The sequence below is a fragment of the Ambystoma mexicanum genome, chromosome 3p (assembly GCF_040938575.1).
Source record: "Ambystoma mexicanum isolate Mex_15411 chromosome 3p, UKY_AmexF1_1, whole genome shotgun sequence".
Taxonomy (NCBI): domain Eukaryota; kingdom Metazoa; phylum Chordata; class Amphibia; order Caudata; family Ambystomatidae; genus Ambystoma; species Ambystoma mexicanum.
In genome coordinates, this window is record NC_090925.1 from 566,433,570 (window position 1) to 566,456,051 (window position 22,482).

The 22,482-nt window shown below is 46.6% G+C and overlaps 1 protein-coding gene across 5 annotated transcripts in view; it reads left to right on the forward strand.

Moving 5' to 3' along the window:
• Positions 1–22,482, forward strand: part of ZMYND8 (zinc finger MYND-type containing 8) — a 1,749,249-nt gene that overhangs the window by 1,401,498 nt on the left and 325,269 nt on the right. For all 5 annotated transcript variants that reach the window (XM_069651296.1, XM_069651297.1, XM_069651293.1 and 2 more), the window contains exon 17: positions 1,671–1,751. In XM_069651296.1, the coding sequence (XP_069507397.1) occupies positions 1,671–1,751 (81 nt within the window). The remainder of the gene's footprint in view (positions 1–1,670; positions 1,752–22,482) is intronic.

Below are 22,482 nucleotides of genomic sequence, written 5' to 3' on the forward strand. Positions count from 1 at the left end.
TAAGGGTTTGTGTGCCTTCCAAACACTCAGGCCACACTTGGTATTATCCTTCTGGACTCTGATGTTCCCCTCCCCTATGTTTTCCTTTTGCTCCCCGTTTGCTCCTCCTACTCTCCTCCATCACCCACTGTCTCCTCTTTCCACCTCTATCTCTCTGATGTTCCTCACGCTACCTCCAAACTTACTGCCTACTATTCTCTCTCCCCCTTCCCACACTACTACTCTCCCCACTTCACACTACTACCACTCCACTCATACGTTCTCCCATAGTCGCTCACCTTTCACTTCCCCAGTCACCTTTTCACTCCCCGCTGTCTCTCGCTATTAAACTCACTCACCTTGCAAGCACACTCAAACCCAAGTACCACTTTGTCCCACCAACCAATACGTCACATTGCACACTCCTTCAGAAATTCTTCTGTATGCTCCTCTGCTCCATCCTTCCTCCACCTGTCTCTTGATCCTTCTCCTCCTTTGACCACACCCCAATAACCCACACCTTCCTGTCTCCTGTCCTCCCTTTTATGCTCCCACCACCCTCCACCATATACTCTATTCCTCACCTGGTTCCCTCGACCAACCACTGTGTCCCTTTTGGAGTTACAGGCAAAAAAGTATACAAAAGGAGTCTTCAGCCCAGCCCCTTTTTTTGACACGGGTCCGCCTTTGTTTTTCAGTGGCGGCCGCTCCCATCCTCGTCAATGTCCCAGTTCTTATCTGGCTCTGCCTGAGCGTTCTCGATGCCGGCTTGGTACAGGGCTCACTCTGCAGCCCTCTCACAGATTGTCCCTTGTGGATTTGGCAGCCAGTACTGAAGTTGCAGGAATGCTGAATGGACCACATGTCTATTTGCACTGGTCCAGGTCATGTATTGTGTATGCTGCTGATGTGTTGTGCGGGTTGCTCTGCGCTGCCATAGTTCCCACTCCCTCTCTACCTGTCCGGCTGGAGTTTAGTTCTTCCACCTCTAGGAATGCTGGATGTTGTAGAAACAGACTGGGCAGCAGAGTCCAGTACAGGCATGGTGTGATCAACATGGGTTTTTAACTCAAACATGTAGGCACATGAAAAAGGGACAGGGACTAGGGCCCTCCCAACTCCCATACCCGCCACTGGTGTAGGACTGGCTCTATCGCTAATACTGGTAGGCCTCCCACCCTAGGCTGAGAGGGGTTCCTATCTTGTCAGGGACAGGTCCCTGATCTTGTCGCAAAGAGATTTATTTTGTATAAAAAGCATTTTGAGAATGGGTGGTTTCAGTGGAGAATGATCAGTTTTGTTTTTCAGTGATTTCAATGCCATGACCCCAAAAAGGTGCTTATTGCATTTGACGGACAACTTTTGTGGAAGTTGCTGAAAATGTTCTCTGGTATAGAGGCAGACTGACTCCTGACCCTTATATGACTGGCGATGTTAAGGCTCCTTAAGTCGCTCCTTATGCTGAAATTAGCTTTTTCCCCCTCTAGTTTTAAAATGTGTACTTTTATTCTTTTCACATTTCTGTTCTGGCATGCAGATCTTGTGATGAGGGAGAGTAATATTCTTAATATAGAAGATGAGTACTTGTGAATGGTGATTTTATGCCTTAACCTCTGTATTTGTGGAATGGGTGTAATTTGAATTAAAAAAGGTTTAAATAAACAACATTAAGTAACGATTTACTTTTTCAGATGATGGATGCTATCAAAGGAACAATGACTGAAATATATAATGATCTTTCCAAAACGACTTCTGGAAGTACGATAGCTGAGGTCAGTTTTTTGTGTTTGATACATTTACTGTTGTCACCACTATTTCCAGTAGTAATGTTATCCTTTCAGAACACAACCTATGGTCTCATTTACATAATTTGATAAAATATGAACCCATTCATAACCCAAATTAGTAAGGCATTATGTTTCTAGACATACGTACTTAATGAGTAGATTGTTTAGCAGCTTCTTGGCATAACCATGATTCCTTTACTTGCTAAAAATGTTAATTTCATCAGGTGCCCTACACCTTCAAGAACAGTAAGAAAGTCCCGACTGCGCATGCGTGACGCGCTGATGATGTGACCTATCTCGCTCCCGAGCGGCCGCCGGCATCCTGTGGAAATATCCGGGTTCCCTAATGTGTTTGTGTGAAAAGTCACATGTGCCAACGGCGGAACAGTGGCAGCAGCAGTTTACTGCCTTTCTGAAGCAAATTGGTGTAGGGAAGGCTCCAGGACACCAATCGGCTTTGCTGGAGAAGCAGTGGGCGCTATTTTGGCACATACACCCTGGGCTGGGTGCACAGAGGGCCGATCTATGCTGAAATTGCTGGCGCATCCGGACCGGCCACCCACCATGGGGACCATCTTGGCGACCAGACCCACAGTGGACTGCCGTCTAGCAGGTAGTGCCTGAGAGGGATGAGGGCATGTGCTAGGGATGTGAAAGGTGAGCAGAGGCGAGGGCGGGCTACACTGGCCCTGGTGCGCTCACCACAGCCGACTGCGACATCCAGGCTCCCTCGGTAGGCGGTTAGCGACCAGCGGCCACCCCTGGCTGTTAGCGGCTTGAGACCATTACCCACTCCGGCTCCACTCGAAATTTGACCCTGACCTGCGGCAGCCTGGGCTGCACTCCCCCCGCTTGTAGGACTCAGCCACATTTTTGAACATCTGTGCACCCCGCCAGTTTGGGGAGACCAGCGCTGGGGGCCTGCCTTTCCTGCTTTGAAAAGCCCTGACTGGAGGGTGTGTCGTGGCTGGGTGCCTGGCGGCGGGGGAAGGGCCGCTGGAGCCCTGCCATACACACATGCCCCAGGAAGAGCAGCAGACATGAGGTGAGGTGGAGAGCAGGACTCTTAAATAAAGTAATTGGCCTACACTGAAAGGCTATTTGTGTTGGGGGAGATAATTCTTGAGTTCCCGGGGCAGCCGCGGACCAGAGGGAGGCCCGCCTCCATATTTTTTTTTACATCCTGCCTAACGGATGAACTACGGGAGAGACGACAAGGTGTCAGGCTGAGGCGGGGACGCTCGCTGGACCCAGCAACAGAACTACATTTGGGAAAATAGCTGGCACAAGGTGAAGGCTGCAAAAATCATTGGACCCACACAGAAAGACCGCTGCCATGGAGGGTTTGCTGCCTGGGCCGGGGCAGATCCTACCTTCCGCACCAGACCGGGTCTGGTTGAAAGACAGCGCCACGGCCCGTCTCCCTCTAAGAGTGGCAATCAAGTCCACCCTGCTAGCAATCTCACTTAGACCCAGGAAAAGAGGTACACTAAGGCCCAAGACTTGCTGTGGGCACCAAATCCCCACCTCCCCCAACCCCCACCATCACTCTGACATCCAGTCACCTACGCTGGCGGGCCTTGTTAGGGAATAGCTGATTGGACTGCACAACTGACATCACCCTGAGAACGGCAAGGTGGAATAATTGTATATAATCGCTGGGGCCGACAAGGGTCTTCGCTGCTGTGCGCCCTCACTCTGTAGTTGACCGCCTGGTCGCTGGCAGCCACCTCCGGGGCCTAAGTCAGACCCACACAATGGTCAAGGACAAAATCAAAAAGACATCCCTACAGAGCAAAATTGACCGTTTCACAGTGGGTGCCCTCCAAAGACCCATAGCCCAAGCATCGGAGACCGCAGACATGAGAGACGGGCTACAGGACCCGCCCATCTCCCTTACCGATGTCATAACGGCCATTGGTGAATCCCATTGGTGTATCAAGGTCATCTGTGGAGGTAAAGATAGGTGGCCTGTCTACCGAGGTGTGCTTCCTCAGACAGGATCTCCGTAACCCGGCCTTGAGAGTGGGAGAGGCAGAGCAAAGGATCTCTGGCTCGGAGGATGCCATCAAACAGATGGAGAAACAACTGGCCGCAATTACTCAAAAGGTGACCCACCTTGAAAATAGAGCAGAGGATAATGAAGGGCGTGCTAGCCGCAACAACATATGAATCTTGGGGTTCCCGGAGATAGAGGAGGGACCCAGCATGGAACTCTTTCTCGAACAATGGCTCAACAAATGGTTTTCCCCAATGAAGCTTTTCTCAATTGAGCGAGCACACAAAAGCCCGACTAGTCGCCCGGTCCCCGGTGCGCCACCACATACAATAATTGCTAGACTCCTGAACTTCCGAGACAGGGATGCCATACTTCAGATGGCCCGGGCCACTGGCCCCATCGCCTACAATGGTTACTGCATCAGATTTTATCATGACTATACCAAGAAGGTTCAAAAGGCTAAAATTTGGCAGCCGCTGATCACTGATGTGCGACTTGTATTCGCAGTCATGGCGGATACCCCACAGACTTAGTTGTTTGGTGCCTAGATAGCACACAGTTCAGGTTACAGGTGCTTCAGGTTGGGGGGGGGAGTACAGGGAGGGATGTAGGGACTATTGTTTTACATACATGTTCATGATTGGGAGGAGGTTACAAAGGGAGGAGTTAAGGGTGTTAGCTCTCAGAGTTTGTTTTGGTTGGTCGCGCAGCTTGGCAGAGAGGTGGAACGCAGGGTGCAGACAGGTATTTTGCTGGTCCCCAGCTAACGTATTTCCAGGCCCAACAAATCCAGGATCTGAGGGTTGGGCACTGACCTACAAGGTGCTAGGGGATCCCCTGGAGAGAAAGCAACCGGGGGAGGAGGAATCTACCCCATTTACCCAGACTCCAATGGCACATGATGCGCAACTAACCCTGTTGACATAGAATGTCAATTTATTGGGCTCTAGTATTAAACGCAGACGGATACTCCAGTTCCTTAATAGACACTCACCCGACATCGCCCGCCTCACAGAGACACATCTAATTGGCACGGAATGTAGATTTTCTAAAAGATCCAATTATGCAACGGCCTTCCACGCGGTATTCTCTAGAGGGGAAAGAGGGACGATGATCCTCATACACAAAAGGGCCCCATTTCAGTTGGGGGAGGTCTATGCGGGTCCGAGAGGGTGATTTCCGGTGGTCACTAGGGACATAGGCAGCAACATCTGGGGAGTCGTAGCAGTATATGTGCCCCACCACTCACACTTGAACTCCTGAACGATATTCAAGCGGTAATGCTTGCAAACAAGCAGATCTCTGGGTGCTGAGGGAAACTTCAATGAGGTAATGGAGGTGGATAGGGACAGATTTTATAAGGGTACTAGGAATCCCGACCTCCTGACTAAACTTAACTCCTTTGCGACAGCGCTCGGGCTGGTGGAAGCATGCCGGATGTTACACGCAACAGATTCTGGGTTCTAGTTTTTTCCCAATGCACAGAAGTCCCTGTCCCGCATTGACTAGTTCTTTGTCCCGCAAGACATGACCCACAGACTGGTGACCGCTACGTATGTTGCCAGGGGCATCTCGGACCACTCCCCCTTGTTCATGGCGTTAAAGCATGGGCGAACCAAAGCTAATCCACCTGGCGCCTCAATGCATACTACCTCGGCATCCTTGAGGTGGCAGAGGGACTCTCCCAGAATATTTCTCCCTAAACCAAGGCTCAGTCGACAGCCCGAATACGCTGTGGGAAGGTTATAAAGTGGTACTCTGTTGCACAAGTTCTTTCCCTGGTGTCGGCGCACCACCGGCAACACACCTAGGAAATTGAGGAGGCAGAGGAACGAGCACCTAGGGCTGAGGAGGTGTTCCTCACATTGGGGTCTCGTGCCTCCCGTGAGGCCCTCATCACAGCTTAGGAGGTCCTAACAAATGGGGCGTTGGACAACATGGGCACTACCCACTGGGTAGTACGCAGTCAGATACATGAAATGGGTGACAAAGCTGGGAAAACCCTGCTGTGGTTGGAAAGGAGAGACAGGAGCAAGGGGCATGTGCAGGCCATACGGGAGACCGGAGGGGAACTGCTAACTGAAGACGCTGAGATTGCAGAGGCATTTGCCACCTTCTATGAACATCTCTATTCCCCCCAGGTGTCAGCGCGGGGAACACAGGGCCAACACTTCCTTGATTTATTCACGTTCTCCAGGCTCTCAGAACAACAGACACACAAACTTGAAGCTGACATCGCAGAGGAGGCGCAGGAGGTTGTCGGCTGCTTTGTCCCAACTCAAGTCTGGGAAAACTCCCGGACCAAAGGGCTTCCCGGTAGAGGCTTGGAAGCGCTTGGGAGAACTGGTAATAGGCCACATGCAACGCATGTTTGTGTGCAGCCGAGAGGAAGGGCGGGTCCCCCAAGACCTCAAGAAGGCATCCATTGTGGTGAAACCTAAACCGGGGAAATCGCCAGAACTCTGTGCCTCCTATAGGCCAATATCGCTCATGAGCGGAAAAGCCAAGGTTCTCACCTGGGGCTTAGACAACAGACTTTTAAGAGTTATACACTCCCTCTTGCACCCAGACCAATGTGTATTCATGCCATCTAGATCCACCCGGATGGATGAATTTATGAAGGGTACAGTTCGCTATTGACCAGGCAGCCACGATAAATGACCCACTTGCACTCTTGGCTGTAGATTTCGAAAAATCCTTTGACTCAGTGGGATGGGCGGCCTTATGAGATATTATGGACCGCATGGGATTTTGGGCCAGTTACATGTCCTGGGTCAGAATACTATACGACTCCCCCGAAGCAGTGGTAGTAAATGGGACTGGGAACTAGGCAGGGTTGCCCCTTCTCCCCCCTGCTATTCACACTGGCCATAGAGCCGCTTGCGATCAAACTCAGGATGGCAGGAGAGTGGACAGAATTCACGTGGCCATGGGGAGGGGAAGACCGGATCACCCTTTATGCTAATGGCCTACTTATCTATATGAGCAATCCAAAGACGACCTGTCCGGTCGTATCGAATATACTCACGGAATACCATGAATTCTGTGGCCTCAGGGTGAACAAACAGAAAATTGTTCTCTTTCCCTTTAATGGTGGGGTTGAGGCGATGCCACGGCACTGCCCATATTCAGTCTCCATCCAGAGCTTCAAATATCTGGGCATCCTTTTTATGCGCTAATTTGGACGATTTCCTGCATCTTATCCTACAACCGGTGAGACCGATTCGGAACTGATGTGATCCACTGGCAATCCCTCCCACTAAAACTGATGGGCAAAGTGGCCCTTTTCAAAATGCTGAAACTCCTGAGATTCTTATATGCTATCCAGAATGGCCCACTCCATATCCCCAAAAGATCTTCACATCCGTGGGCAGTATCCTTCAGGGACTCCTATGAAGGTGGGGGTAAGCAGCCTCGCATAGCCCTCAAAACCCTGCCACGTTCTGTCTGGGAAGGGGGAAATGGTCTATCGTGTCTCCGTACTTACTACTGGGCTACACAGCTGGGAGTGGTGAACGACTGTCTCCATGGTGACCCGGGGCTCCGACATATAGGGGGAGAGATTAGGAATTTGGGTACAAATACACCCCTCCGAGTGTTATACAGGACAGAAAAGGAGATGCCAGATATACCCAGGATGACACAACACATCTGCCAAATCTGGATGGAGTCTCACCATCATATTGGATGGTGCGGTAGACCAACACTGGACCATGCCCTCTAGAATAACATGCATATTCCCAAAGTCCCAAAAATTGGTCACTTTGCGCGGTGGGAGGAGCTTGGGATATGGACCCTCGCTGACGTGGTACAGGACGAGTGCCTTTTGACATTCGGGGCCATGCAGGAAAAGTTTGTGCTACCCACTAGAGAACACTATAGACTCCTGCAACTAACACATGTCATTCGTGCCCAATTCCCCGTATTATATGAGGTCCCAAAATGCTGCCCCTTAGAAGCAAACATTATTCATGCCAGAATCCCGACGAAGGTTAAATCTACACTCTACCACGGAAGACAGAATGCTGGTTGGAAGGGAAGAGTCCTCTGCCATTCCCCCCAATCCTCATCTTTATAAAGATTAAAGTTAAGTTATCTCTTGCAAGATAGACTCATGGCCTTAATTCCCTAGAGGGGTGCATTTAATCTAGTGTGAGCGTGATCAGGGGGTACCCCAATGTATTTAAGGGGTACAATTATGGCCTACCTTTTACTGATCAGTCCTTCAGAATCAATGGGAACTAGTCACTCCCCAAGGCGGATTCCCTCCCTGAGAGTCTAGGGAGGTGAGCCTGCTCCAAAACACCCTCCCTTGGGGTCGAGGCATGTGGGACCTCATCAGTAGAGACTCCCCCTTGGGGGCAAGGATTCCCATTCCTGTGAGGAACTACCATAGCCAAACCATAGAATGGCATATATGGGACTGTCTCCCATATCCAATAATTCTAATTATCAAGACTTTAAGAAGGAACAAGAGAAAATATGCTATCCACAAGTGAAAAGCACCGCTGGCTCTTTAAGGTGACTGAGACAAGTGGATTCAAAGAGGAGTGTTTGTTAACTCTGGAGAGGAAAGAGGGAGGATTTCATGGTGAAGAGAGGGGAGGTCCCCTGGTAACGTTATGCTATCTGGAGGCAGGGCTGTGGATGAGCTCAGAGCCCGCTAAATCCAAAGTTGCTGGAAGCCAGCAACCGAGAAGGGAGCTTGGTGTTGACTGAAGGAGACGAGACTCTCACTTGAGCGGAACCAAGGTAGTAGTGGTGGTGTCGTGACAATGAGATTAGTGGTGGGCAGACTGCCTGTATAACGACGCCAAGACCGCAGAAGAGAGACCAGTACAGCTGACACAGTTTCCCAGTGAGCAATACCAAAGTGGGGAGCCATGTACTGTAACATTAGCCGGCAAGTGCTTTACGTTAGCACTTAACGCCAGATCAGCCATAAAAAATGCTGCTTCCATAAATGATTTTATTCAAGCACATGATATTGATATTATGACGGTTGTTGGGCACGATTGTTTGCAGTACCCTTTGGGTGCATTACAACAACCCTGCCCTCCTGGCAATAGATGCCCAACCTTTGGTAGCGTGTGGAGCAGCCAGGCTTATCTCAAGAGTGTAATCTGGCAGGCGTGACTGTTGACCATTGAGGAGGGACTTAGAACCTGACTCTGTGAATAACACGGAGACGAGTGCTCTAGGACACCGCAGCGGTATAGCCAATTGGAAGAAACCCATTGAAAATATTTTTTGGAGCCTGAGTGGAACAACAAGGTTCACCTGGAAGAGTTATCTAGATGGATTGAAACCAATGAATAAACAAATAAAAAATATACTATTGGTGGAGACAGTACAGACAAATTATTCAGGGTACTGTGAACTTCTATTCCATCATCTAAGGATGCGTTTGATCATCAAAAGGCGATTCGAAAGACGTCGGGACACTATTGGCGTGGTGAGACTCAACCTACTTTGCCAAATGGGAATTAGTAAACCCCCCGTTTTGATCCTGATGAGGTTGCGTTACCAAGGGGACATGAGTTTTGAAGTCCTAACAGACAAGCGAAACACGTGTCGACTATTATTTCTGTGAAATTGACTATATTCAGATATAACCATCTGACAACAGCCAGAGGGGAATTTACAGTGTCAAAACTATAGATTTTTGATTATGACTATTGGGTCATGAATATAGGTGTGAAATGTATCATTTATAATGAAATGTATCATTTATAAGAGAAAGTGAGATTGAATGGATGCTAGGAATGATTGTGTGAGTCGATTTTTTTGAAAATTGTTTTGATTAATATTTTTATGAAATAAGGGGATATATTTGTTTATGATAAATAAAAATCAAATCGAATTTAGACTGTGGGATTTATTGATATATATAAAAAGATAAATACATAAGACAAGTTATCCCTTGTCCTATTGGTCCATTTTTGTGTGTGTGTTTAGATCACCAAGTCTGGTGGACCAGGGACTATAACCAGACATCCCTTTTTTGTATAGAGTTATCTCAAGGGGGGTCAATGTGAGCACTAGGGGAGTTATAGAGATTCACAGTGACAAGTATTCAAATAAACTCTTACACACAGGGTTTCTTGAATAAACAATTATTAATGTATTTATCAGTCAGCTAGAATAAGCCTTCTTCAGAAGGGGGCAATATAAAACACCACACAAATATATTTCAAAACACATTAAGTTTCCAAATCAGGAATTACCTGTTAGGGAGAATTCTCAAAAATGTGCCAATTCCTCCCACCTTAGAGCCCTCCAGCTCTTTTGCTAAACTTTAGGACTTTATACTTCAATTCAATGTGTTTTCTGTGTTTGTTCCTTTTGGTTATGGAGTCTAACCAACTCCAGAGGCATAATTTTTTACAATTGTGTCACAAAGCACCTTCAATGCAGTGACACAGGGAGTTCTTTCAGATTTCCCAAGGTGTAAATACCTTCTCTGGGATCAACTACTGTTTCCCAGAACAGTGGAGTCAAATTGACTTCACTTATTCCTGTAAAATTCTAGACCCAGCACACCCCATCTTACAATAGAGTGCTGGAGGGGTTACCCAGTATCCCCTATGTCTAGTTACTCATGTAAGCATTTATAGGTAAACCTCTCAGAATGGCTGGTGGTAGTGGTTTTGCAATGAACTACCATGATTTACCCTGACCGCGAACTGTTCACAGCTCCGGTAACGTTAAATCGCGGGAGCCATGTTTTTTCCTTTGTTAAAATGGTCCCCGGTCTTCTTTTTTCGCCATTTCTTTGTGGAAAGGTCCTTCTCGAGTTTCTCTGCGCGCCAAACCAGGTTTGGTCTCTTTGTTCATTCGCCTTTGGCAGGCTTCAGGAGTGAATCCCGCCTCTGGCTCCAGAGTCTCTGGGGTAGGCAGTTAGTGAGGGAGGTGCCCAAAACTCCCTGTGCTTAGTGTTCTAGGAGACACAAATGCACTCTGTGACGATTGGCTGGCTGACTGTCCGGCAAGGACAGCCACCTGCTGGGTGAGTGGCAGCTAGGCTGCAATGAATGGGAGAGAACTGAATAAAAGGCGAGTCTGTTGGCTTGGAAGGCAGAGTCGACCACTGGACGAAGGAACCGAAGAAGAGCTTGAAGAGGACAGCTGCTGCAACTTCTGGACCGTTGGTTTGCCCGGGGAAGCCTGCTGCAGGTCAGAATCGCCAAGTTAGCATCGACAAAGAAGCCCTGCAAGGACGACTTCTCCCTTTGAGTTGGTTGGACCAATCAACTCCCAAGTAAGCCACCTGGACACCCATCTCAGAGCTGGTTGCATTTCCTCAAAGTGCTGCAGGAAACTGTAGAGCCAGGGAGAGGGACACCAGATTGTGTGCTTTGCTTGTACGCCGGCTGAGCGTCACAAAGCAGGACTGACCAAGCCTGACCCCCCCCCCCCTCAGTTGAGTGCGGGACCTCAGATGTGAGGAAAGTCCACCTTGACAACCAGGAACCGTGCTTATTGCTATTTGCTGTACCGCAAGGAGCTGAAACGCGAAACAGCCACTGAAAGTAAAGTTTGTCGGTTTCCAGCCTTGAAGGTGCCAATAAAGTGCAGGAGTCCCCCGATGTCCTCCCTCTTGTCCCCACAACTGAGGCCCAGGTACAGTGAGATCTGCAGAGCTGTGCAGGAACAGAAGTCTTCAGCTGTATCTTTTTCTTCTTTACTAAGGTACTGTAAAACTAGCCTAAGAGAACTTACACCTCTCTGTGGAAGTGCTTGTAGCTTCTGCAACTCACAAGTCTAACCAGCTTGTGGCCCTACATTTGGTTCTTCTTTTTATCAAAGACTCCTAAGAACACGTGCAAAGACTTTTCCATTTACTTACCTGAAGTGCTGCATCCTATGCAGACTTTTGCCCATTGACTTTTGCTTAGCCTATTGAATTGAATGACCCTTCTCTTGCTATCTGAAAGTATTTGCCCTGCTTAAGAAAATGTGTATTTCTTGTGTTCTAATAACCTTTGCCTTTTACTAACTATTGAGTATTCTGTATGCCAACAGTAAGATATTAATGTCCCCAGCACCCTTGTTAGTGAAGTCACCTGAGGGTGTAGGTTGCGTCTGTGGGCCATCCCAAAAGGGCCTTGTCTGATCCAGAAACTGAGTGTACAGTATTGAAGTATATTTGTGTGTTACTATTCTATTGCTCCCTTCTGAAGAAGGCTTTATAACTGACTGATACATAAATTATTGTTTATGCAAGAAACCTTGAGTGCACGAGTTTATTTGAATACCTGTAACTGTGAATCTTTATGTAACTCCACTACAGCTCACAATTCCTCTCTTGAGATAAGCATGGATGCTCAACACGCTACCAAAATTGTGTTACAAGCTTATACCAAAGGTTGGGTTGCCTATACCTGTAGTCATAGTTGTTTATAGTGTTCCCAGAGGGTACTGCATTCAAACCTTGCCTAACAGTACCCTTTTGGGATGGCCCACAGACACAGCTTGCACCCTCAGGTGACTTCAATAGCTAGGGTGCTGGAGACATTAATACATCACTGTTGCATTTTAGAAGAGCTTAGTAACAGGTTAAAGGAAAAGGTTATTAGAACATACAAGAGATCACAAATATTCTCAACCAGGCAAATACTTTTGGATCCCCCAACAAGAGTCATTCAGTGGAACAGGCTAAGCCAAAGTCAATGGGCAAAAGTCTATATGAGTTGAAGCACTCCTTTGCAGGTAAGTAAGAAAAGTCTTTGCACAATGTTTTTTAGAAGTCTTTGAAGAAAAAGAAGAACCATTGTAGGCCACAAGCTGTTAGACTTGTGAGTAGTAGAAGATGCAAGCAACTCTACAGTAAGAGGTAAGTTCTCTCAGACTTTACAGTACCTTTGGATTGAAGAAAAAGTGCAGCAGATGACTTCTGTTCCTGTGCAGCTCTGAAGATCTCACTGTTTCTGGGCCTCAGTCGTGGGGACAAAAGGGAAGACTTCTGGGGACTCCTGCAATGGGGTGGTCACCGCTCACAACCGGCAAACTTCAAAGAAGTGGCACTTCGGTGTTTCAGCTCCTCGCGATTACCCCAAATAGCAACACTGGGGTTCCTGGCTGTCGAGATGGACTTTCTTTGATTCTGGGGTCCCGCACTCTGTTGAGCAGGCTCAGGCTTGGTCAGTCCTGCTTCCTGGTAGTCCGGAGGATCTTCCTGGATTTCTCGGTGAGCTTAAAAGCAACGCACACAAACTGGTGTTCCTCTCCCTGGCTATTCGGTTTCCCACAGCAACTCTGTGGTTCTTCAACCAGCTCTGATAGGAAGTCCAGGTGGCTTACTTTGAATTTGATTGGTCCCACCAATTCAATGGGAGAAGTCGTCCTTGCAGGAGCTTCTCTGTCGATACAAAAGAGGGGGTTCAACACAGCAGTACGGCTTCACCGGGCAAACCAATGGCCGAGGAGTTGCAGCAGGCGTCTTCTTCAAGTTCTGTTCAGATTCCTTCCTCCAGTGGTCGACTCTGCCTTCCAAGCCAAAAAGGCTTGCCTTTTATGCAGCTTGCTCCCATTCATTCCAGCCCAGCTGTCAGTCACCCAGGAGGGTGGCTGTCCTTGTCGGACAGTCAGCTGGCCAATCACCACAGAGTGCATTTGCGTCTCCTAGGAGACTAAGCACAGGGAGTTTCGGGCACCACCCTCACTTCCTGCCCCAGCCAGACACTCTGGAGGCAGAGGGGGGGGTTTCACTCATGAAGTCTGCCAAAGACGAAACTAACAAAGGGACCAAACCGGGTTTGGTGCACATAGTAAATCTCAAGAAGGACCTTTTCACAAAGAAAAGGTGAAAAAAGAAGACCGGGGCCATTTTGACAAAAATGGCACCCATGGATACTTTACCGTGGCTGCGAACGCAGCCCACAGTAAAACAGTAAAATCCCATAATGGTAGTAAAATCGTAAACCACTGCCACCAGCCATTCAGTGAGGAAAGGGTAACATAAAAATGTTACATGAGAAGCTAGACAAAGGGGATACTAAGTAACCCCCCTCCTCCCCCCTATCCCCCCCCTCCCTCCCCTCCCTCCCCCAGCACCCTATTGTAAGATAGTGTACTGGGTCTAGAAAGTTACAAATGTAAGTAAAGTAAATTTCAGTTTACTGCTCTGGAAAACAGTAGTTTATCCCAGAGAAGGTATTTAAACCTTTGGGGAAATCTGAAAGACTACCCTGTGCCACTGCACTGAAGGTCCTGTGTGACATAATGTAAAAGATGATGCCTATGGAGTATGTCAGACTCCAAAACCACAAGAAACAGAGTACAAAATCACATTAAAATACAGGAGAGAGTGAGAAAAAGGGTCTCACTCTCTCCAGGTTAAAACCAAGTCCTCAAAATCCAGCAAAGGTGCTGGGGTCTCTAAGGTAGAGGGAATTGGCACATTTCTGAGAGTTTTCCCTAACAACGATAACAGAAACTTAGTTTACGGTCACATGTCAGTCGTATTTTCACACACTGACACCTACTAACTATCTTATAAAATGGTTCAATGGAGAGGGAAAGCGGGGAGGTGGGGTTGCTATTATCTATAGAGACAGTATTAATCTGCAAAATACCTGTACTTTGAAATGGGATGACATTTCACAGGTACTAGCCTGCTCATTTCAATTCTCACCAAATTAGTCTTTTAAAATTATCTTATGCTATAGACCCCCAGGTCAAACTACTTTGTTCTTAAATGCTATGGATACTTATCTGGGGATGGATGCAAGTAATCAATGAAACATTGCTGTTTTCGGGGACCTTAACACATGGTGTAATGAGCCAGAAAATGCAGACTGTTTATATCTTACAAGTCTCCTGGACTTGCATAACCTTAGTCTCCTAACAGACCTACCCACTCATGTAAATGGACATTGCTTGGTTCCTATAATATTTAGAGGATTCAATTTCAATAATGTTGCCATTGAACAAGTTAGCTGGTCTGATCACTCTATGATCCAGTTTAATTGGATGGTAATGCTTAATGTAGATTGAAGCACAATACTACCTAACATGCATTATCAACGCCAAAAAAAAAGACCTGGACTGAATTTCAGATGCTAATCTGATGTTACACATTTCAGAACAGCATGATACGTCAGAAGGCGCAGTAGATTATATGTACCTGATGCAACATTGTTAGGTACGATTTTCACATAACTGGTAAATCTGCCTGACCTGGGTCAATCCCAGAACTTTTTGCTTTACTACTGGGGGGGGGATTTTTCCTCAATACCTCTGTGAGTGTGAACCTTTTTCCACACCCACAGAATCTTTTACTCTTTTTATGTGTGTCATTTCTTTGACTCCCCATAGTGTATTTTTAAAGTTATCCTCTTTAACAACTTACTGGCAATAAGTGCCCTTTGTTGCTGGGTTGCACTATGGGCTCCCCTTTTAACTTTCATTTGCTAACCTTTAGAGAACTACAGTTCCCAAGGTTAGAAAGGATCTTTGGATCCCTTTTACATTTTATTCTGTGAGGCCAGCACACCCCACCTTATGTGGAGTGTTGGGGAGATGCAATGTATCTCCTTTCACATTAAAAAGTAATTCTGTTACAGGGACAATCTTACCTCCAATGGCTGGTGGCAGTGATACCTTGTATTAATTTGGTGCACCTTTAGCGCACAGGGACTGTGTTCACAGCTGCAGTACAGGCACCCAAGGGTGCTCATTTTACCAAAATGGCCCCTGTCTTCTTTTTTCGCCATTTTAGTGTTTCTGTCCTTTCTTGTTCCTTCCCCTGACATCCAGGACGGGAAATTCCTTTGTGTGATTTTTGTCTTCGGCGGGAGTCCTCTGGACTCCCCGGCCAGGATCCAGTCTGTCTGTGAGGTCAGGAATCGGGGGAGGAGTCCAAAACTCCTCAGCCCTTTGTCTTCCTCCTTGCCTGAATGGGAACAAATCCCAGTGGGGAGATGGCTGTCCTGATTGGACAACCAGTCCGCCCCTTTTTTTAAAATGCAGGGAGAGCATGCAGAGGTTGTGCTGTAGTTCCTGTTAAATACTGCGAACTTGGAAGCCACTCAAACCAAGCCTAACACCTTCCCACATGGCTGTGGCTTTCCAGACTAACAGCTTTAATCCATCCGGAAGGATCTGCCTGGCCCATAATCCCAACAAAACCAGGTATGATTGACACAAACCACGAGGAACACCTCTCTTTCACTCAAAATCTTGAGTCAGTCATGTTACACATGATTATCTTCCAGCAATCTCCAGCACAAAAAACCTTACCTTGTTACAGACCATTTGTGCCTGGCCTTACCGCTAGTGCTGCGGTTCAGCGATCCAAGTCCAGCAACTAAATAAGGCTGTCGCTTTTGACTACGCAGTGAAGGGAGACAATACCTTCACCATCTGAAAGACTGTTCCCCAACACGTCCCCTTGACACACCAAAGGTCAGTGCTTTTTCCACCCTTGATGGGCAAAGAAGTGTCTAATTTTATGATGCTCCCTAACTTTTCAAACAAGAAGTGTTTTTAGTTCTTTTCTTTATTTTCTTTTCTCTCTCTCCCCTTAAAAATCTTGAGAGACTATCCCTGAGGCCCGGAAGAAGGCTCATCTACTAGGAGCCGAAACGCAAGTGGACCCAGCAACTTCCCAGCTGCCAAGTCCTCCACCCCTTTTGGGGTTTCCCCACCCAGGCATAGACCTACGGTATGGTCTTCTTGCTCTTCCATTAGATGTTACGCCTGACCCTTTGAATTGTTACAGCTGTTTTCTTATTCCTCTGCTGTTTTGTTATTAGGAGCAAAGTACTGATTTATTTAAAATGCTCCAGGTTATTTGAGTCCTAACCTCTATTAGCTGAACTCATGATTGAACTGTTGTGTGACGGCAATAGTGTTTGCATTGTTTTTCGTACCCTTACACTTCTTACTTGTGTGTACTGTGTTCACTATTGCCTTATCAGGAATCATGTACGAACACTATTAAATGTGTATGGTATAAATAATAGACAAACTACCAGCAAAATTAATAAAGCTGATTTTTTTTAATGAACATTTGGTTAATAGTAACTATATAGATTGAGTCTATCCACTAGCAATAATGTTTGGGGGTATCTAGAAAATCTCTTGAAGCTACCTTTCTGATTTTCTAAAAAAAAGAATAGACCTACTATGAATAACGTATTGTCATGAAATGACCCTGTGGTAGGAAAACCTTTTTGTTATATTACTCTCTTGCACTTCATCCTTCCACACAGAGGGCTCTCCCTTCTGTTAGCTGGTGGCAAGGCTGTTTGGCTGGGTTCCTGCATAAGAGTCCGATCCTGGAAGCTGAAGAGGTAGTCGATCACTGGAACCAAAACCAAAGAGGACGATGAAGGAAAAGCGGCTGAGACGATTTCCAATGACCGGAGAGCCTGCTGTGTAACCAGAGCCTGCTGTAACCCTTCCTCCCAATCGATCTGGGGACTCCAAAAACGATGATCCCGACCCAGAGCCTTGAGACCCACTGCCTTGTGAGACCCACTTGACTCAGGAAGAACTGCATTTTGAGCCATCTCATGCTGTACTGCGACCTTGCGGGGCTGCAATACCCCAATACCCTGGGATCTCGAGCCATTGTCCGGTGCACAGTCTTCCGAATTCTGAATCTCGCAGAAACTTTGTGGGCATCGTGCTGGATCTCCAGAAATACGATTCAAGTCCGAAAAACGTCCCCTCACCAGAGTGCTGGACCTTTTGTAACTATGAGAATCCGACTGGCGATATTCTGTCGTCTTCTGTGCTCCTGAAAAGGTGCCAAATCCACATATCCTCACCAAGACACAATTTTCCTAGCGCCTTCCCTGTTGATTCCTGCTGCAAAGTCCCTTCCAACGTCCTGTTTTCAGTCACCACGACAAGGAATCCACCGACCGGGTTTTTGCCTACAGATCCTGAAGTCCTCCTGCTGCAAAATCTTCTTCTGTGCTGAGGTACTGTGCTGGCTTGGGTATTTACTTACCTTAAGTCTCTTGTGATTCCTGTCTAGTTTTGGGGTGTTTCCTGTGATTGGGAGCCCGCTTGTCCAGTTCACCCAGGCCCACTGCTGGAATCCTCCTAGGGTCTCTTCTGTCAAGCCCCTGGACGCTCAACTAACTCTAAAGTTAAATACTCACCTGTTTCAATAGTATTCCTAAGGAACTCTAACTTTTGCTACTTAAGAACCTACCCTGAAACTGCCTGTTGGACACTAGACCCTTGTGACCCCCCCCCTTCTGCCACTGAGAACACTCCTGCTCCAAGAATAAGGGAAAGACTTTTACAGGATTCAGCCTTTTGCCTAGAAAAGAGGATACATGTTTAAAAGTTTCTAACTTGCAAAGGAAGTTGGTTGGTGACTGTAACTCTGAAAGTGAACAGTTACAAAGGTTGTTACTTGAATGTGGGTTGCACTGTTCTGGAAAGTATATATAAGGTTCTTTTACTTGCCTTCGAAATGTTCTGTCATTCTGAAAAGTAGATATAAGGTTATTTTACTCATTTGTGAATTGGTTGTGCCTCTTCACCAAAAGTAATGCTGTTGGTTTCACTTCACTATTCCTGTTAAGATAAATGTATCAGTGTCCCCCAACTGGGTCTTGCTTCCCTTGACTTGCTGTTAGCCTGTCCAGAATAGGTCTGCATTAGGCTTTACCTACCTAGAATAACTTGGAGTCATTCATAAAGTGTAACACTGGTTTTTTTTTTCCTGGTCTGTTTTAGATACAGAAAGAGTCTTAGGTTTAAAACTGCTTTTACGTTGCTTACAGCTCCTGTAAAAAGTGTACATGTTTTACTTGCCTTGAGTATAACTGTGTTATCCTAAAATGATCTCGAGTTATTGCTTCCCTTGGTCTGCGAACTGAAAAGCATCTGTAATTGAATATTACACCACAAGGTACAACTCCCCTAGAATAACTGTGTTATCCTAAATCAGAGTTATAGGTTTATACTGTTCATAGTATCTGTGTTTCACTAGATCAGAAAAGTATATTGTCCAGTTGATTTTACTATGTGATTTCTTGCTGATCGTCATGGTACAACTGATAGGGTCTACTACCCTGGTATTACTGAAAGTAACTATTGGTTTTGACTTCCCTAGAACTACTGTTAGGTATTCCCAATAAGGTTTTATGCTTTGGTCTGTGCACCTTCAAGCATAGTGTTGTGTTTTGATAATTGTGGTTATATATAATGTGATAGTACTTATTCCCCCCAAGATTTAACTGGGCCTACTTGTATTGAAATAAACGTTTATTTTTTACAATACATAGTGTTTCAGTGTTTCTTTGGACCATTTGTATTACAATTTCATTTATACTGATTCTACAGCCCTTTTTCCCTCCTAAAATAAGCCTGGCTGTTATGTCTACGCTACCCTGAACTTTGGTGGTGCAGCCTTATACTAAGAGTGAAGTCTTGTACTGCCTCAGATGAATGGTTTTACTAAGCCCTTAGTTGGATTCAGAAAAACTGTCCCAACACATGGGAAACTTGTAACCCACATTCCCACCAGCCAAGAGACTCTAAAGAAAATATAAAAGGGCGTAATTCTTCTTGCATGGGATATCAGTTTGTGGAAACCTGTGAACAGCATTTCCACCAGCCAAGAGACTATAATGAAGACATAACGAGGCAACAAGGGTACAATTGTCCTCCCTTGAGATATCCGGTTGGGGAAACCTGGAGCCCACATTGCCATAAGCAAATGAACAGGTAAACATTGTTCATTTCTCCTCATGTGACATATTGGTGGAGAAACTTGAAACAAACATTGCAACAAGCAGAGAAGACATTGATAGTTCTCCTGTATTGGATCTTTCATAGATTCACATGCTGTGGATATTCCCAGTCGTCATGCTGGGAATCCTCAGTAACATAGAGCAGTTTAAACTTAAACTGAAAACCTTCATTCACTTTGTGCTCTACTATAGTAATTTGGGTCACACTGCCCACAGCCAATCGGAACACCTCCCTTAACTCCTCCTCCATCGGCCATCTTGAGATTTGTTACTGCACGTTCGTGTTGGGAGTCCTCAAATATTTCTCTCCAACTATTCTTCTTTAAAAATTGACTTTTAATAAATTTTCGATGAAAAATGTCACCTTGTCGACGTCTTCTCGGCAACCAACACTGAAGGCGACGTTGCTGGGTCCGTAAACCGTTCCCTCCGCCGGTAATCTTTGACGACTCATCGTCTGCATAGTTTGGGCCTACCACATGGCCGAGTCCACGAGGAAGAGCCTGTTCAAGGCCTGTGCCCGCTGTGGACTGGAAAATGTGGAAGACCATCGCGAACCGGGGTGCTCGACCCAGCCCTTTAAGACGAGGTATTTATTTATTTATTCAAATTTGTTGAACGCACATCAGCCCAGAAGCATCGTGGCGCTTGTTACAGACATCTTAGTTGCAAAGGAAACCGTAGTTACAAGCAGTACATAAATTACAGAGGAAATATATACAATAGCAAGGCAGTATATTTACATGGCTTCCTGAGAGTTTGCTAATTATTTTGCAAGGAACGAGGTTTTCAGTTTCCTGCGAAAGATGGGAAGTGAGTTTTCCGTTCGGATGTCTGAAGGGAGAGCGTTCCATGTCTGTGCTGCAATGTAGGGAAAACCTAGACCTCCGGCTTTGGCTTTTTTGATGCGTGGGGTGCAGAGTAGGTTAGCGTATTGCGTCCTAGTAGGAGGTGGGGAGGAAGGTTTGAGGATGGTATCTGAAAGATAGGACGGGGCGGAGAAGGAGAGGCATTTGTGAGTGAGGGTGAGGATTTTGAGGGTGATCCGTTCTTTGACTGGGAGCCATTGGGCTGAGAGCCTTGCGTGGGTGATATGCTCTCTTCTTGGGATACTAAGAGCGGCCCGGAGAGCGTTGTTCTGCGTGATTTGTAGTCTATTTATGTTTTTGGCTGATGTGCCTGCTAGGAGAGCATTGCAGTAGTCCAATTTGGCTCCAATGGTTGCCCTCGCTATGGAGAGGCAGTTAGGTTTAGAGAGGTAGGGCTTGATGGCGTTTATAAGTTTGGTGGTGTGTGCGGATGCGGAAGTGATTGCGCTGACTTGTCTAGTCATTGATAGCGAAGAGTCAAGGTATACTCCCAGTGTTTTGACGGCTGTGGACACAGGGATGATGGAGTTGTCAATGGAGAAGTTAGTGTACAGTTTGTCCAGTTTGTCTAAGGTGTTCTGTTGACCTAGTATCAAGATTTCAGTCTTGTCACCATTGAGGCAGAGGCCATTAATTGCCATCCATGCCTTGATGATGGAGTAGATAGTGTGGAGTGCCTTTGCGTCTTCGTTGTATGAGCCTGAGAGGGGTAGAAGTACTTGTGTGTCGTCCGCGTAGTTCGTGTAGGTGATGCCGTATGAGTCAAGTTTGTCAAAGAGTGGCTTGGTGAACAAGTCATAGAGTGTAGGTGCAGTGCAGGAACCTTGAGGGACCCCGCAGTGGATTGTCGTGGGAGTGGCGTTGGCGATGCCCGAGAAGACTTTCATGGCCCTACCTTCGAGGAAGGAAGTGATCCAGGCGGCTGCTTCTTTGGAGAAGTTGGCTGAGTGCGTGAGGTGGGAAGTGAGAATCTTGTGATCAACCAGATCAAACGCGGCTGAGAGATCTAGAAGAAGCAGAAGAGCCGGCTTGCCTTTGTCCATGATTTGGGTGATCTGGCTCTTCAGATCTACCAGGGCTGTTTCTGTGTCATGTCCTTTCCGGAAGCCCGATTGCCTCGTCCCGAGGATGGAGTGGGTTTCCAGAAAGTGTTGAATTTGGCAGTGTGCGGCTTTGTCCAGTAGTTTCAGCAAGAATGGCACAGTGGTTATTGGTCTATAGTTGTTGGGTTGTGAGGGGTCAAGAGTCGTTTTTTTTAGGAGAGGCCGGACCCAAGCCTCTTTGAGGTTGGCTGGGATGATGCCTGTTTTAAAGGATGCATTGATAAATGCTGTGAGGAGCGGCGCAAGGCAATCTGCGCAGTCTTTGACTAGTTTAGGTGGGCAAATGTCGCCTTTGCATGGGGAGGGTTTGAGGTTTATTAGAAGGTTGATAACTTCTGTTTCCATGACATCTCTGAAGGAGAAGTCAGGTATGGTGGGCTTGGAGGAAGTGGGTGGGGTGTTGGTCGGTTTGGTTCCTGTCTGGTGAGGAAGTGCTTTGCAGTGGTCTTTGATTTTCTTTTGGAGAAGGTCAATTTTGTGAAGCATGGCAGCTTGAATGCTGGTACACCACGCTTCATCTTTGATTATTTCATCTGGAGTATTAGGGGGGGAGATGAGCTCATTAAAGATTGCGAAAATCTCTTTGGATTGTGACTTGGCATTGGCGATACGAGTGTTGAAGGCGTTGGCTTTGGCATTGGAGGTAGCAATACTTTGAGATGGATGGGGATGCAGAAGATACTAACTCAAGAAGTATCAAAGCTGTTTTATTTGCAATTGTCTAAAACAGGGAGTTACAACGGACATCAACGGGCGTTCGATCGTATTCTCTCTCTCGACAAATCTTATAAAAAAGCATCTTATATATAAGAACTTGTCATTGCAGACGTCATCTTACATGGTAAACTACAAAAAAGTATTGGAGACAGTGATTGGGTCTAAGGGAACATCTAGGTAGAAGTTCCATACTGGTCTAAGAGAGTGAAAGGGTTTCCAGTATCAGGTGGGGCAACTAAGCCCTCCCCTCAAACAGGTCACTATGAACGTCCTCAAAAACACAACGTCCCATTGGTTACACAAACT